Source organism: Chaetodon auriga, chromosome 10 (assembly GCF_051107435.1).
Source record: "Chaetodon auriga isolate fChaAug3 chromosome 10, fChaAug3.hap1, whole genome shotgun sequence".
Classification (NCBI taxonomy): Eukaryota; Metazoa; Chordata; class Actinopteri; order Chaetodontiformes; family Chaetodontidae; genus Chaetodon; species Chaetodon auriga.
Genome location: NC_135083.1, coordinates 12101235 through 12116631, shown reverse-complemented (window position 1 = coordinate 12116631; position 15397 = coordinate 12101235). Strand labels below are relative to the sequence as shown.

Here is a 15397-nt window from a genome sequence, read left to right as displayed (position 1 = left end):
AAGTATATTACATGCATTTGTGTAGCATCTCTTTTATTCAGCATTAGGTTATTAGACATGCCTAACGTAGATATTAGATGTTATATAATAAATAATGAACAGTTTCCTAAATGGGACCGAAACGTACCCCATGGGGGAAAACCTTTCTCAGTTTTTCTAAATGTGCTAAAATGCCATCTAAACATCCACGGCAATTTTCTGAAGAAGAGATGCCAGTCTGGAAAATTACGCTACCTTTCACGAGCGCCGGAGGAATCTCCAAGTCAATCTCCGAGCATACGCTTTTTAATCATCTATTCAACCTAGTGTTCTGTATTCTGACAGCCTCTACTGAAGATGATTTCTCCCAAAAGCCCTCATTCACTTTCCATCTGCTTTAACATTCCTTTTCAAAGAACTTACTTGTACAAGCACAGTCAGCCTGTGCCAACATTAGAGATCAAATGTTTAATTCAAGGACACAGTTTGCAGCGACAGAGGAAAGCCCAGTAACCATTTCCTGTCCTGATTTCACAGGTCACACGCCAGGCATCGGCTCACCTCTCTCGCCCGGGCTACCGCCGCCCCTCGCTGTTCCATCATGGCAAAGCTTGGTGCAGTTCGTCCTTGTTTTCCAGACCCATGAATCTTGCATGCATTGGATATTTTGATCCATGACAGTGCATATTCCACAGGCAGCTGTGTTCCATCTCATCAAATACGGCCGTCTGTTTCTCTGCCAGTGCTGATGGAGGAAAGACTTTGGCATCTCATTATTAATTGAATTAAGGGAGGTATTTCTGGAGCAAGGTGAGTTCTGAGCCTGGTAACAAAGAATTATTTATGGTGTGCTTTGAAATTCCCAGGCACTAATGGGACTGAGCCCATCACTGTCCGGACGGATAAGAACATCGATGCTCACACACAGGCATAATCTCCCGCCTCCTGCCTCCCACCATCTAGTGTAAATACAAACCAGCCTGGACAGAGAGGCGCTGTATTATCAAGGTACTAGTCATGCCTTTCTCATGCCTACCCGGTTATAAGAGTGTTGCCAGTAGCCCAGTAAACCCCAGTAAATGACAAAGAAAAATCATACATGAAGCTCATGGAAGTATCTGCATATCCACTTCAATCGTGAAGGCGCCTGCACCTTCTCCACTGATCCTTGATTCTGTAGCAGTATGCGGAGTTGACCTTGGTGCTAATGAGCTGCGAGAGATACAGGAGAGCTGCTAGCCTATGAGGTCAAACTAGGGACAACAGAAACAGGAACGTGGCCATGATGATGAAGCTCTCACGCTCTTCATAGTCTCATGTAGTCAGTGAAGACATTTTCGTCTTTCATCAAGAGCGTCTCATTGGTGAAGTCTGTAAACACTGGAGGATCAACAACGCAGAACATACTTTAACTTCTTAGTGCAACCGTACACACTCGTTCCATATTTAAACTACAGTCATCAAATGTGTAAAATGACCCTCAAATGCATATAATCCACTGCTGTGCACATGAAATACACCTATAGCGCACAGCATAATCTCGTCTGTATATTAATATGATCTCAAAGAATGACTGATGATATTGTCAGAGCTGAAATGAGAAGTTTGACTGTCCGACAAAGGAGATGATGATAGAAATATACGGTTAATGCAAAAAAAACATGTTTTTAGATAAATAATCTTTAGATAGGTCTTTAATTCAGCATAATTGCAGCGGGTTGAGATGAGTCATCTGGGGACTATTAAGAAGTCGTAAAAAATCAGCTATTGTCTGACGACAGTTTAGCTGGAGGCAGTGGCCAGTGTTTAGGGGTGGAGCTTCCAGTGTAGCTAGCAGATATCTGGACAATGAACAGCAGTAAATCCAGGTCAAGAAATCCTCCTCTGTGCACTGGTTATTGTTTGTAGACCGATGACCAACTTGACTTTCAAGCTCGACAACTTTAAATCTCGGCTAATCTCAATAAACTCACACCTGCAGATGAATGCAGATACATTAAAAATAGAAAACACTAAATAAAAGCTAATACCAGAGACTGTTTGTCCATGTCACTGCCTGATCAAGGGGAACAGCGAGGGTCAAACGTTAGGACCTGACCGACGCACATCACACTACTAATTAGGCAGGATACACAACCTACATCCAACCAAAGCCTGCTCAAACGTGATTGGTTGATACTACTCGGACTACAAAAGGATGCCAGAATGCTTCTGATAGCAGAGAGACCAAAAAAATAAATAAATAAATAAATAATAATAATAATAATAATGCCCCTAATGATCTGTTCATTAAGGTATATTGAAAAACGTGATCAGGATAATGGTTTACGTCATATTTTAAGCTGCTGGTTTTACACTGGAGCGCCACAGGAGGGATTGAAAGCTATCACCATTGGATGGAAAAGAAAGTGCACCATCAAAGCTTTCAGAACGTTTTTTTTTTTTTCTTCTTCTTCTCCGTTGAAATGTCAGGTGCAGCCCAGTTGCCGCCAGCTTAGGTACACTCTGCTCTCAAAGTCAGGTGTGATTACACCATTCAGAACTGAGGAAATGGAGAGTTAGAGGAGAAACTCGGGGTTGTGCCTGTGTGAAGATAGAAGGGAGTACTGGGTCATTAGTCTTTGATGTTTTGTTTTTTTTTGTTTCTTCTCCTGCTGGTGTGACCCATGACTAATTCTCCTCCACACAAATGTGTGTGTGCAGCACTTTATTATCTATGAATATATTAGGAAATCTATCAATGCGTTGTTTTGTTTGTGTCCTCTAATAATTCCAGGTCTTGCTCACCACATTTATAACATCATCCCCACAGCGACTGCGTGCCACACATTGGTTTCAAGGTTGACTATACTGTGTAAAAGAATCCCCTGCTAATCCAGACTTTAGCCTCCTCCCTCAACGCCTCATCCATCCAGAAAATCTCCTGGGACATGTCTCCTGCTCACATGCATGAATCTATCATAAGGAATTATGTGGAAAAATGGCCGTCTGCTAGATAGTAACTAGAACTGCTCTCCAAACTAGCTGTGTCTTTTTGGACATGCCTACAAGCTATTATAACAATGGATTGGAAATCATTAGGGACTAATGGATGGTGTATGGGGTCCCATGGGACTTGTATGGAACTACACAGTGTTGTCTCAAAGGGGTTGAGACAGAAGAAACGAGCTTTGGGAGCAGATAAGAGACGAGGGCTGGATGTTTAATAAACATAATCGTCAGACTTTTGTTTACTTTGGAGCCGCTTCTGAGTATTTGCTCAACTTAAATTCAGAAAATCAGCTGTATATATGTAAAGGCTTATTTTCCCAAAATGCAGTCCGATGAGTAAAGATGAGGGTGGCGCGAACGCCTGAAGGGGCCGACAGCAAAAGGACCAGGATGGGATGAAAATAAAGAACGGAGGAGCACATAAATAACTTTTCCTTATCCCGTCCACGCATATTGGAGACTTCTTTCAGCTGAACTGCAGCGATATTTTTCTTTATTTCATACTTTATGTTGCTTGTTACTTGGCTGTTTGCTCCACTTACTGATATTCAGGCTGCATAGCACTGTCGAGTGAAATGGGCCTATTTTGCTCGCTGATATTCCTTTGCGCAGTAACACTTCTCTCTCTGCGGCTCTCAGGGGAGACTTAGGCCTTGTGGATGAAAACTCCCGTTCAGTAAAAGAAAATCAGTTCAACTACCACAGCTGATGTTCTTGTAGGTTTCCAGGAATAAAGAAACTTGTCCTAAATGCTGCGTGTCGTCTCTTTACCTCAGGAAAGGTGATTTCTCCACACTGTGCAGGTGCCAGCAGGCGACTCCAGATACAGTATGAACGTGGCGACAGGAACAGGAGGAAGCGGTGATGCCCAGGAATGAGAAGGTAAACAGCATAAAGGAAAGCGTCTGTTTAGCTTCAGAGTTTCTCTCTTATTATTAAAGCATGTGGACATGTTTGTGAAGCCCAGCAATGACCACAGCATCACTCTCTGACTGTCATTACTTTGCTGTTTTTAAACAAACAAACAAACAAAAAAAAAACCTTAAAAATATGAGCAAGACACATCATGAGTTGAGCTTTTTTCCTTAACTTGATTTTCTTTGAATTCCACTGTGGGGACGTCACTGGGAAAAGTTCATGTCCCGTGTGCAATACGATCATGTACATTTTTCCAAATGTATGCACAGTTGTTGTTTTAAAATAGAAAAGTCTGTAATCCCACCAAATGTGATGTTGAATCTACTTCTGGCTCTTGTGACGAGTCTCAACCAACCGTGGTTGTTTTGTGGCTTTGACGAACCAAGAGTGGCTGTTCTGCAGTAACGTTTGACCCACATATGTCAAAGGTGAGTCCTGAAGTGTGAAAGAGGAAGGCCTGTAATCGCCGGGGCACCACTTCTGCAGCGGTACAGATAGGCTGTTAAGTTTGCGCTGATCCTCTTCCAATGCTTTGCCAGAATCCTTCCAGCTCTGTGTGAAACGCGATCCATCGCATGGGGTCTGTCGCCTGGGGGCTCTCATCCTCTTTCGCAACCCATATGCCCACACGCTGCCTTTGCCACATCGCTGCTGCAGAGTGCATTCAATTGACGTGCTTTTATGCAGCATAACTGACTTGTCATCTGGCCCTTCCCTCCTTCAACCAGGGGGATGGGCACCCCCAGTTTTCCCTGTGTCATTTTGGACACACACACTTTCTTTTCTCCTCTCCCGCTGTCTTTCGTCAGCACTTTGGCAGTAAGTCCTGCTTCACTGAACTGGGCATACAGTGCATGACTTGATCTGACATGAAAGCTAAAGGCTAGCTATTATAGCCCTGTATTGGAGCATGTGAGTGGGGGGGAGAGGGACGCAGAAAGAGAGAGGCAGAAGTATGGCGTAATTCAACAACAACAATAACAGCATCCTCAGTAGCCTATCCTCAGATTGTGAGAGTAAGGAGGAGAGAGAGAGAGAGAGAGAGAGAGAGAGAGAGAGAGAGAGAGAGAGAGAGAGAGAGAGAGAAGGGGATTGGGGGGGTGGGGGGAGTGAGAGAGGAGGCTAGTCGCATCACTCAAGAGGAGTAGGCGTGCTCTGTGGTGCGCTGCATCGTTTGATGATCTCCCCGGTTCCCCCCTGAACCTCCACTCTCTGCTCTCTGCCGGCGAGGTCGGTCAAACAAAGCGGCTGAGCGGACTTTCTCTGCCGGAGGAGTCGAGCTCGACTTTCCGCCGAGCAGCAGCGCCGTGTGCACCGCGCCGGTCAGCGGGGCCACACCGCGGCACTTTGGAGAACTCACACAGCTGAGGATCCTGCCGTTCGCCAAGGCGCGTCGCTCATCCGCGTCCCGCACCAAGAACAGCTGAACACATTGCCATGAATGATTTAGTCAGTCAGCATAGGTGACTTTTGATTTCCTCCATTTTTCTCCCATTGTTCTTTTCATATTTTTGGATTCTCTGAAGGGGGAAAGAGTCCACGGTGGCAGCTTAAAGCCCAAAAACTCGCACTGAGCGCGTAGGGAGGGAGTTTTTGCCCAAGATGCAGGTGGATCGGAGCTGTGTGGTTTCCAGTGCGTGGTGTGCGTGTCTGCTTTTACTTTTCTCAACTCTCAGCTCCAGGGTCACTGAGGTGGGAGGAAGCCACCAAAGCATCCCTCCGTCCGTGTAAGTAGATGCTCTTCTACGCAAAGGTGCCGCGCATCACTTGATTCTCCAAGTTTCAAACGTTGATTACAAACGCCCGAGCTGTGTGATTCTACTAAAAATAACCTATTTGATTGCTTATTGCGATCTGTTCTTGAATGGTTTCCACTGCTGTGTAATGGTATGCTTATTGGGTGTGATGCCTCGTCCTTTTTCCAAATTTATCTGCCTTTGTTGTACATCAGGTGTGAAATTGGCAGGGTTGCACTCCAGTGTTCTTGCAAAATCAGCCCAAAAGCAGACCAGTCAGTAGTTTTTAAGTCAGCCTGATAACTGAAGTTGTAGCCTGTACTGTATGTATGTATATATATTTAAAATGTTTCTGATTTCGTGCTCATCTGTGTGTGCTGTGTGCATGTTCGCTGTCTGCAGGGTGAAGCTTTGGGCTTCAGCGTTTGGTGGGGAGATGAAGTCCATCTCGGCAAAGTACTCTGGCTCCCAGCTGCTGCAGAAGGTGAGCAGCGTTACTGTCCGAATACGACTTCAGGTGTCGAATCGAAAGTACCACCTGAAACCTCAAAACTCTTAAAATATTATTCAAATGTCCACTTGACTCGACTTGAGCAGGGTTTTCTTATGGGCACTAGAGTAGAGAGTAGAAGGAGGAGAGAAGAAATCGTCTTTTAAAATGGACCTCCACTCTCCGTTAAAATATGCTTTTTATTCCAGTGATTTTTTTTTTTTAACACCATTCCAGTACACACTCACAGACACACACTGTATTACAGATATTCTTTACAAAGCTGGAATCGTGCGATGCAGTGTGTAAAGTAACTGTTTATTTAAAAGCTTAAAACTCCCCCTTTGAGAGACTTTTAAAATGACAGTCTAAGAGGAAATAACTGCTGTAGAGTAATTTTTGAGTTGAGAGAAATGTCATCTCTTAAACTGCGGGACCTCTGCTTTTTAGCCACTTGAGAATCGGTAATGCATGTCGACTAGGTAGGCACAGATTTAAAAGCTTATTCGGAACATGTGCCTTTTAAATGAGTGTCCAATTCTCAACCACTCCGGCAGATGAATTCAAACACACGCACACGCACGCAAAGGAATACACACAGATATACTCTCTGGGAAGCAAAAATTTTTTTTTTTTTTTTTTTGCTAAGCAACTGAATGCTCCTCACACCCCCTTACCTCTTTTCATACCTCTTCTGCAGTCTGTCCTCATCCCTCTTCCACTCTGCTTTGTGGCATTAATTTGAGATTTGAGTGTGATGGAATGCAAATTTTCGTAATGGAGGGTCAGTTGATGAAGCATGAGTCAAAACTGGCTAATGGATAGCCGGTGGATAAAGGGCCAAGCTGGAGCTAACCTCTCAGCAGGTGCACAGACACAATGTTGTGCTTGGGACCAGCACTTCAGGGCCCTGGTGGATGCAGGAGACCCACTGTGGTGTGTGGCTGCAGGCATCACGTACGCCAGCAGAGATGCGCCGTGATGCACAACCATGACCTGTGTCACTTACACATGTACACATGTAGAATCTCATACAGACACATACACACACATACATGAAAGTATGCACACTGCATATTCACATGCACGGTCGCATATGGGGCCTATAGCGTGGATTTCATCAGCCGCTCAGAAGGCAGGCGAATGGTGTCTTATCTTTTTGACAGGATAAAAACTGTTCCCCCTTCTCATCTTTTTCTGCCTCCAAAAAGGAGATAACCCTCCCACAGAGTGACGACCTCTTTATGAAATGCAAATGAAGGCCGCAGGGTTAATTGAGCAAAGAAAAGGCTGGAGACCTCTTTGTGGGAAAAGTGCATCTTTCACCCCAAACTGGTATGTTGCTGGATCGTATCGTCGGAGGTGCGGGATGTGTCAGTGCACACATGCATTCACTCGCAGGCTTTGGCAACATGTCACAGTGTCCTGTATGCTGTGCCCTATTGTGTGTGTGGTACAGTCTAGTAGTTCTTGTCCAGAAAAGCAGAGGAGGGACCACAGTTCCCCTGAGGGCGCATATGCTTTTAAATAGAAAGAATGAGGGATGTACACTGTTGTTCATAGAGAGGAGGATGGTACTAAATAGAAAAGACCTAAGTGTGTGTGTGTGTGTGTGTGTGTGTGTGTGTGTGTTTCCCCTGGGCAGAGGACAGATGGACTCAGTCTCTCCTCAGTTATCTCTCTGACCCCAGCGTAACAAAACTCCCTTGGAAATAACCATACCTCTGCATGAGTCACACACACGCACAACAACGAGGATTCTTTGAATGTTCATGCGTTATCATAGTGTGTTTTATTTAAAAAAAAAGGTTTCCCACCATCACACAGAAACATTACAAATATGCCAAAAGACACATTAATTGAATACACTGTACAGCATATACCATCTTTTTTGGTGAAACATTAAGAAGGAAGAACGATGGAACAGCAGGTTGGAAGTTACTTCAGTAAAAGCTGCCTGATGACGGTGCAGTAATCTAATCGGTACAATGCTCAGATCTTTAGTCAAGCGACCACAGTGTGCTCCTCAGGTCTTCTGTTTTGTCAAAATTTCTGTCCAGTTTTTAAGTCTTGCACCTGTTGTGTTGTGTTCCAACTTGAAATGCTACGATTTGAATTCGGTGCTTCCTCTCCGTTGACTCTGCATTAATTTGATGCTCGATTTGACTTCCAATTTAATCATCTTCAATGAGAGGACGTTCTTTAAAACGCGCAAAAGTGTGATTAATCACAATTGATAACGTAGAGCCATGCAGTAAATTCTTTTTAAATGTGTGATGGCCCTAATCCAAATACATTAGTTGCTTGATTGAATATTTTCATAGATAATTCATTAAGAAGCTTTCAGTGGTTTCTGTCAGAATGAAAACAGGGTCGCAGGGTCAATTTTGAACATATTGATGACTTGAAATAGTCAATGAAATTACTGCAAGAAGTTACAAAACAGAAGGACCTATAGGATACCTAAATGATATAAATCCAAATATATGAAAATAAAGGCTTTTGTTCAAATAAGCAAACATTTTCTTTGTTTTCAGAGACAAAATTTAAAAATCTCACATTCATTTTTTTTAAATCCAGTTGAACCAGATTTGGCTTTTCGCCCTCAACCCCCTCTCCACTCCCGTCCTAATCTGTCCTCCCTCCCCATGCCACAGCCCGCATCCTGTATCCATTGGAAACAGCTCTTGTTTCAAGGTTATACCAGTCAGGGCATATATGTGTGTGTGTGTGTGTGTGTTAGTGCGCGTGCACTTGTGTGTCCCTCAAGAAAAAAGAAAAACTTGATCAATAACGCCTTCAAATCAGATGTTAGCAGTATTCTCATCACTAAAATACATGCACACACGGAACACTTTACACTATGCTGTATACACTCCATATATACACGCACCTTACAAAAGACAGCAGACGTCTGCTTGAGACACATCAAACATCTCCCACTGATAGTTGGAATTAGCTCTGTGTGTTTTACCCTCTTCACTGCTATTCTGTTCAAATCTTTAATTTCATGAATCATTGAGCAACCTGTCTATATGAGCCAGCCTGGCTGTGATGGCTGTGTCTGTGTCTGTGTCTGTGTGTGTGTGTGTGTGTGTGTGTGTGTGTGTGTGTGTGTGTGTGTGTGTGTGTGTGTGTGTCTGCGTGTCTGCGTGTCTGTTGTTGGCTGGACTAGTTTTCACCTCACTGATGTTATGCCTTTCTGGAATCAAAGTAGTGGGACATTATTGCCACGCTGTCATAACTCCAAGCCTCTTAGTAATGGAAGACACAAGACAAAAGATCGTTCCGTGGGATCGCCACCGTTTGCTGTCTTCAAAGTTGTTCTCGCTACTTTCTGCTTTCCTATTTTCAAACGCGTAAAGCAGCACCTGAGGGCGAGGGACAGGCAGTAGAGGTATGTGCTTGCAGCGTGTGTGTGTATGTGTGTGTTAAGTTTGTATACCTACTTAAAGCACGCTCAATCACGCACACACATACACACACACACACACCGCCTCCCTCACACTCATAGGCACATGTACAGAGCATAAGAGCAGAGGATGATAGGAAGGTGTAATGATGTGTGACAAGTGTATGCTGTATGCTGGAATCGATTTGCCTGGGTGGGGAAGGAGAGTGTGTGTCTGCGTGTGTGTGTGTGTGTGTGTGTGTGTGTGTGTGTGTGTGTGTGTGTGTGTGTGTGTGTATGTATGGTCTTTAATACAAAGTGGAGCCATACCATTCTCCTTTACTATGGAAAGCCCCCCCACCACACACACACACACACACACACACACACACACACACGCACACACGTCCGCTGACTATATTCCTAAAGAATGAGCCAAAGAAGACAGAGTGGAGTGGTTCCTCAAAAAGAAGCGGTGGATGAAAAATATATACCAGTATTAAAGTCGTCCAGTGAAGTGGAAAAAGGCTTAGACAGAGATGCGCAATGTGCACCAGCTGGTTTATGGAGTGCAGAGAGGGAGGAGATGAGCATCCTTAAATTTGGACCCACTGATGACACCAGTCAGCAGCATTTGCTATAAAATATGTTTGTTATTGCGAAGTGACTTACATCAAACCAATGTATTTTTAAAATCTTGAATGCTAGTCAGGAAAAAAGGAAATGTAAGATATTATGCATTTTTTCTGACTGCATCTTGCAGTTCTCGTCCTGCAGGACACACGTATGCAAAGCTTTTCTGTATTTTTTTCTCCTTTTTTTTTTTTTTTTAACCACTGTCTTGATAAACTTAACATATACGTACATATATGGTCGTAGTTTTACAGTATATAATATTCTCACTGCCTGATTTAAAAACCCTGGGAATAAAAAGCTACCAGAGTCACTTCTTAAAAAAATTGCTTCCAACCCTTCCAGTCAAACTTTTTTGCTAAAAATCTTTCATGCAGGTTAGTGCAAATATCTTGTTTGTCACTATCTAATGGGCTTCAACAAGATCAGTGAATTTTGTCTCGCACGATGACTTAAGTGATTTGCAAACAGCGATGTGTTCTGATCCACTGCTGACCTTTGAACAAGACTTATTTCACCAAAGCATAATTAAATGTTTCTACAGAAGGCGGTTTCATGTTTGTCTGGTTTGGGAAAAAAAGATCTATTTTTGCTCTGAATATGTATTTTAGTCACACTAACCAGATTTAAGAGCATGACTAATTATCTAATTTTGAAGTGGAAATGATTATGCATTTCAGTTTTTCACGTTCATTTAAAATTAATTACATATCTGGATGACAACAGTGGAAGAATGATTTGCTGTGTGCACAACTGCATTATGAGGTTTTTTTAATATATTTTCCACTCAGTACTCCTATTAAACAGTACTTAAAGTTTTAATTTGATTTGGCGTTCCCTTTTATTTACAAATCTTATGCATTTGTCATACTTTTAAAAAATAATTGATGTAGTTGAAGTACCTTTTATTTCTTATACGTAACAGACCCTTTCAATATCATAGCTCATATGTACACAACAATCTATGCACTGTGCCACACACACCCACAGTACTGGATTTACTGAGGTCAGGATCACAGTATCGCTATGGAGAATGTGTGCATTTTAAAATACCCATAAATTACACTGAGTAGTTTCTAGGATGTTTCTGTCATTTTTAGGTGTTTTTAAACGAATAAATAAAAATCTAAGCTTATTTCTCCAACAGACTTACAGTCTTGGAGAAGGCTTTTAGACCATCCTGTGGGGGGATGCATCATCAGAAAGCTTTACAGACTTTTTTGGGCTAAAAAAAAAAAAAAGGGTGGTAGTGCTGAAGGAAACTGGACAACGCCGGTGTTGACTATATGAAAGCTGCTGTGTTTCAGCCTGGTAGAGAAAAATATGGTACCAGTTCAAAATTGCACGGTCAAACTCCATCACTTGTCCTTCAGACTCATCAGAAGTGCAGTTTTACTTGTTTCTCTTTTTGGCCTCTCTTTGCCTTTCTTGCCCTGTGGATGACATTGTATATCTGTGTGTGTGTGTGTGTGTGTGTGTGTGTAAAAGTCGGTCGGGGGGGTGGGGGGGGACTGACTATGTGTGATGGTGCCAATCTGCTGCCAAGAGTGGGTGATGGCTGAGGCGTTCCAGTGTAACAGTGTGTCAGTGAGGGGGAGACGGCTTCAGATTAGATTTAGCTTTGGGAAAATTGAATAGCTGTCAGGTTTGGTTCAGCACGGCTGGCGATGAGGTGAGGGAAGGGGGTGTGTAGGGGTGTGTACTGATGACTGTCCCTCTTTCCCTAACCTCCCCTAACCCTCCCATCTCTTCCCGTGCTTCTGGCTCCCTCCCTCTCTTGTTCTCATTGACCAAAGCATGATCTTGCTAAATTTGATTCCTCCACTGCACACAGAGGCAGAGGGAAGAGACAGAGGTGTGTGTGTGTGTGTGTGTGTGTGTGTGTGTGTGTGTGTGTGTGTGTGTGTGTGTGTGTGTGTGTGTGTGTTTGTAAGTGTAAGTGTAAGACAGAAAGAGAGGGAGAAAAAGAGCGGGGAAAGAAGGAGGAATGTCGTGTCACAGAGTTAATTACAGCGTTAGCAGGCGGGAGTGCAGCCTGTGCTGCTATCCTTTCATGTCCTAGCAGGCCAGCTTTAGCCAACACAGCCACTCACTCATACTGTAATTAGTGCTTTGTTGGTGAGAAAAGCATGAGAAAAGCCACTGTGAATCAAACACCCTGCCTTTACTGTAGAGAGCTCAGGAGCAGGGAGCGGGGCCCTTTGCTACCGGATTAAAGAACTTAAATTCTTGAAGAGCGCGAATGCTGACGCTGTGTTTGTTGGCTTAAAAAAAAAAAAAAATCAAGTGTCTTTTGATGACTCGTTGTGTGGTTTAACTGTTTGATTTATCCCCAATCTCTCCGACTAAGTTCATTTGCCAGCGTGAAAAGTGTGTGATTTAGTAGTTAATTTGTGGTTGTAAGGAGCTTGATTTTTCTTCGCAGTTCCTGAAGTTTTTGCAGATGCACACAAACACACACACACACATGCATAAACACACACACAATGTCTTCAAACCGTGTAACGCCTTATGTGTCTGTGCTGTTAGGATGATGAATGTGAACACTGAAGACAAATATCCACTGTCATCTGTCATCGGCTGTTCAGGTCTGGCTCTGCCTCTGTTGGCCTGCAGATAAAGACCATCTCACCGTGGCTACACACCGGACATTAATGGACACACAAGTATAGACGCGTGCACACACATTCTCACAGATCTCTGTAATTATGACAGATTGTTCACCTGGCGCGCTCCAGACTCGATTGCATGCAGAAAGTAAACATTAGCCAACTTGGTAAAGGGGCGGGACTAGTACTATTAAGCACATTAACGTGTGCGGCATTGTGTGAAGGACTGTCTGTGACTTGCTGCTGTCCACATCAATCATCCATGCCGGTTGTTTGGGTCCATCCCGTGTGCTGTAGGTAACGATGGCCCGCATAAAGCAATACACTGAACAGAAGAAAGGACAGCAGACCCATTACAGCTGCTCCATCAATCACAAATCCCTCCTTATAATTCCTAAACCTCTGCATGCTCAGATAATTCTGGTTCTTACGCTGTGCTCAGAATTAAAGATGAACTGGCACCCCAGCTCTTTCTTTCTTTGTCTCTTTATTACCTTCAACCTCTCTGTCAACTCTTCCCTCTACATTTTCACCCATTTGTTTTTGCGCCCTTGTGCCTCCCCCAATTATTTCTCTTCCTTTCTCCCGTCCCCTCTCTATGTTTCTTTCCTCCTCTCCCTCCATCCCTCTGCTTTAATAATGGATAGGATGCAGCTACGGCACTAAAGAATACATGGGAGGGGATCTTGGGACGCGCCAGTGTTTGGAGCAAGTGTTGGTGCCCACACCCTTAAAAAAAAACTAGTTCCGCTGGCCTAGCACAAAGTTGTGCACTCTCGGGCGGCCTCAATACGTGTCCCGAGTCACCCCGCTCTGCCTCTGCATCAACTCTGCCGACATACACACACACTCGCGCAAACACACGCTTAGTTTGGCTGTACTTTATGGAGGCCCGCACTGCGCCCCATTTGCACAACACTTCCCATGGACTGTGAGAGTGCTGCCAAATCCAGCTCTGTGGGATGACAGTGGCTCCTCCTCCTGATGACCTTCACCTGCACTTGCTATCATCTCACACAAACACACACTTGCAAACGCAGGGTGGAGGAACACTGTGATGCATAAACAGCAGCGTGAGGGCACACGTCAGCGCACACACATGCACTCGAGTTAGCCTCTCTCTGTTACTCGCTGAACAACCTCTCCCTCAATACACTTCACAAAAACGTTTCACACTCTTATCGTTTTATTTTAGTTTCCTTTTGTGCCTCTTTTAGACCACAGGCCGTGTAATGCATTTATTGGCTGGAAGCCTGCGCCGGCTAATGTGCAGATGACACTGTGGTAATGCTGAACACTGAGTAAGTGACAAACGATGACTTGGACACAGAGGATCAGTATGGATCGATGTTGAGCCACATTGATTACATAGGGTTGTTGACATGCAGGAGCAAAGACAGATATGTGTTGAAGGTAAGAGGTTCACATTTAGTCCACAGAGAGGAACTGTCCATTTTTTAGCTGCATGAAACCGATCTAGTGTTTTAGTCCACTTATGTATCCTGTGAGTTTGATTCAACTAAACCTTCAGTTGCCAAAGTTTTATTTATTGCTGGCCAGGCTTGCTTATTCCAAACATAAACTTAGATAGTGGTTTAGAAGTTAGTGCTGTAGAATCGTTGTTCGCACACGTGGTGGACTCTCCATAGGTAATCATGTAGCTTGAGATATAAAGACTGACTTTGTAATACTTCAAAGAAAATTTGCTTAAGCTCAAACTGGATATTGTCATGAAAAACAAAGTTTTCTGATTACAAATTGTTGTCAGTTTGATAAATCTAATGTATTTTAACCCTAGATTTGTTGACATTATTATGCCAGTGTAATTTTTCGGACGTGTTTAGATGTTTCAATTAAAAATGCAGTCAATAACGAGGTATGTCGGGGGCGTCACGGCTGATTGAAGCACAGTAGCAGTTATGGACATTGACCACATCACTCTGATCACTGGGGATGGTGCAGCTTCTGCTCAAACTGTGTGTCCAGATTGAAATGTATTGAAAATACTTTGCTTTTCATTTCCTGTGTTTGAATACACGTCAATAATGGTTTATAGAATACCATGCAAAGAGGATCTGTTGCCCAAGAAACTGTTGAGCTGTTTCACCGCCTCACAAAGGAGCAAGTCTGATTAAATACTAAGGAGATTGCACTGCATATTGTATGAGTCTCTGTCATAATTTTGCTGTTTTGAATGGCTGGTGAAGGATTTGGGATCCTGTCAAGTTAGTTTAGAGAATGTGATCAACTGTGGCTGCCAAAAATTAAAGATGGCCAGCTGTTTTTTTGCTAACCGTAATAAATGAGTGGCCTTTTTATTCTGACTGGCAATGCAGCTGCATAGAAAATCAATACACTTTCAATGACTGGTCGACCATGTTGGTGGCTGTTTAAATGCAGGGTTCCCATTAATTGCTGTGAATGTGATTTGTTGTTGTATTCACTCAGTCATTTGAGTTCCGGTCAACAAAGTTTTGGTACAATACACTGATGGCACTCCATAGAAATGTCCTGCCGGATCGCAGTAGTACAAGCTTGTCGTGGTCTTGTGGTGTGTGGAATGGTATTTGGCTTTCTTACAACTGTGAAAGCATCCTTTACTTGAATGGCACAGTGTTTCTTCGCACTGATGTTGATCACATCCATCTCC

At 43.5% G+C, this 15397-nt stretch overlaps 1 protein-coding gene across 2 annotated transcripts in view; it reads left to right on the top strand.

Annotated features, from left to right (window-relative positions):
* Positions 1-5005: 5005 nt before the first annotated feature.
* The window catches only part of cacna2d3a (calcium channel, voltage-dependent, alpha 2/delta subunit 3a), a 111472-nt gene continuing 101080 nt past the window's right edge, over positions 5006-15397 (top strand). For both annotated transcript variants that reach the window (XM_076741241.1, XM_076741240.1), the window contains exons 1-2: positions 5006-5615; positions 6027-6108. In XM_076741241.1, the coding sequence (XP_076597356.1) occupies positions 5491-5615; positions 6027-6108 (207 nt within the window). In that variant the 5' untranslated portion in view covers positions 5006-5490. The remainder of the gene's footprint in view (positions 5616-6026; positions 6109-15397) is intronic.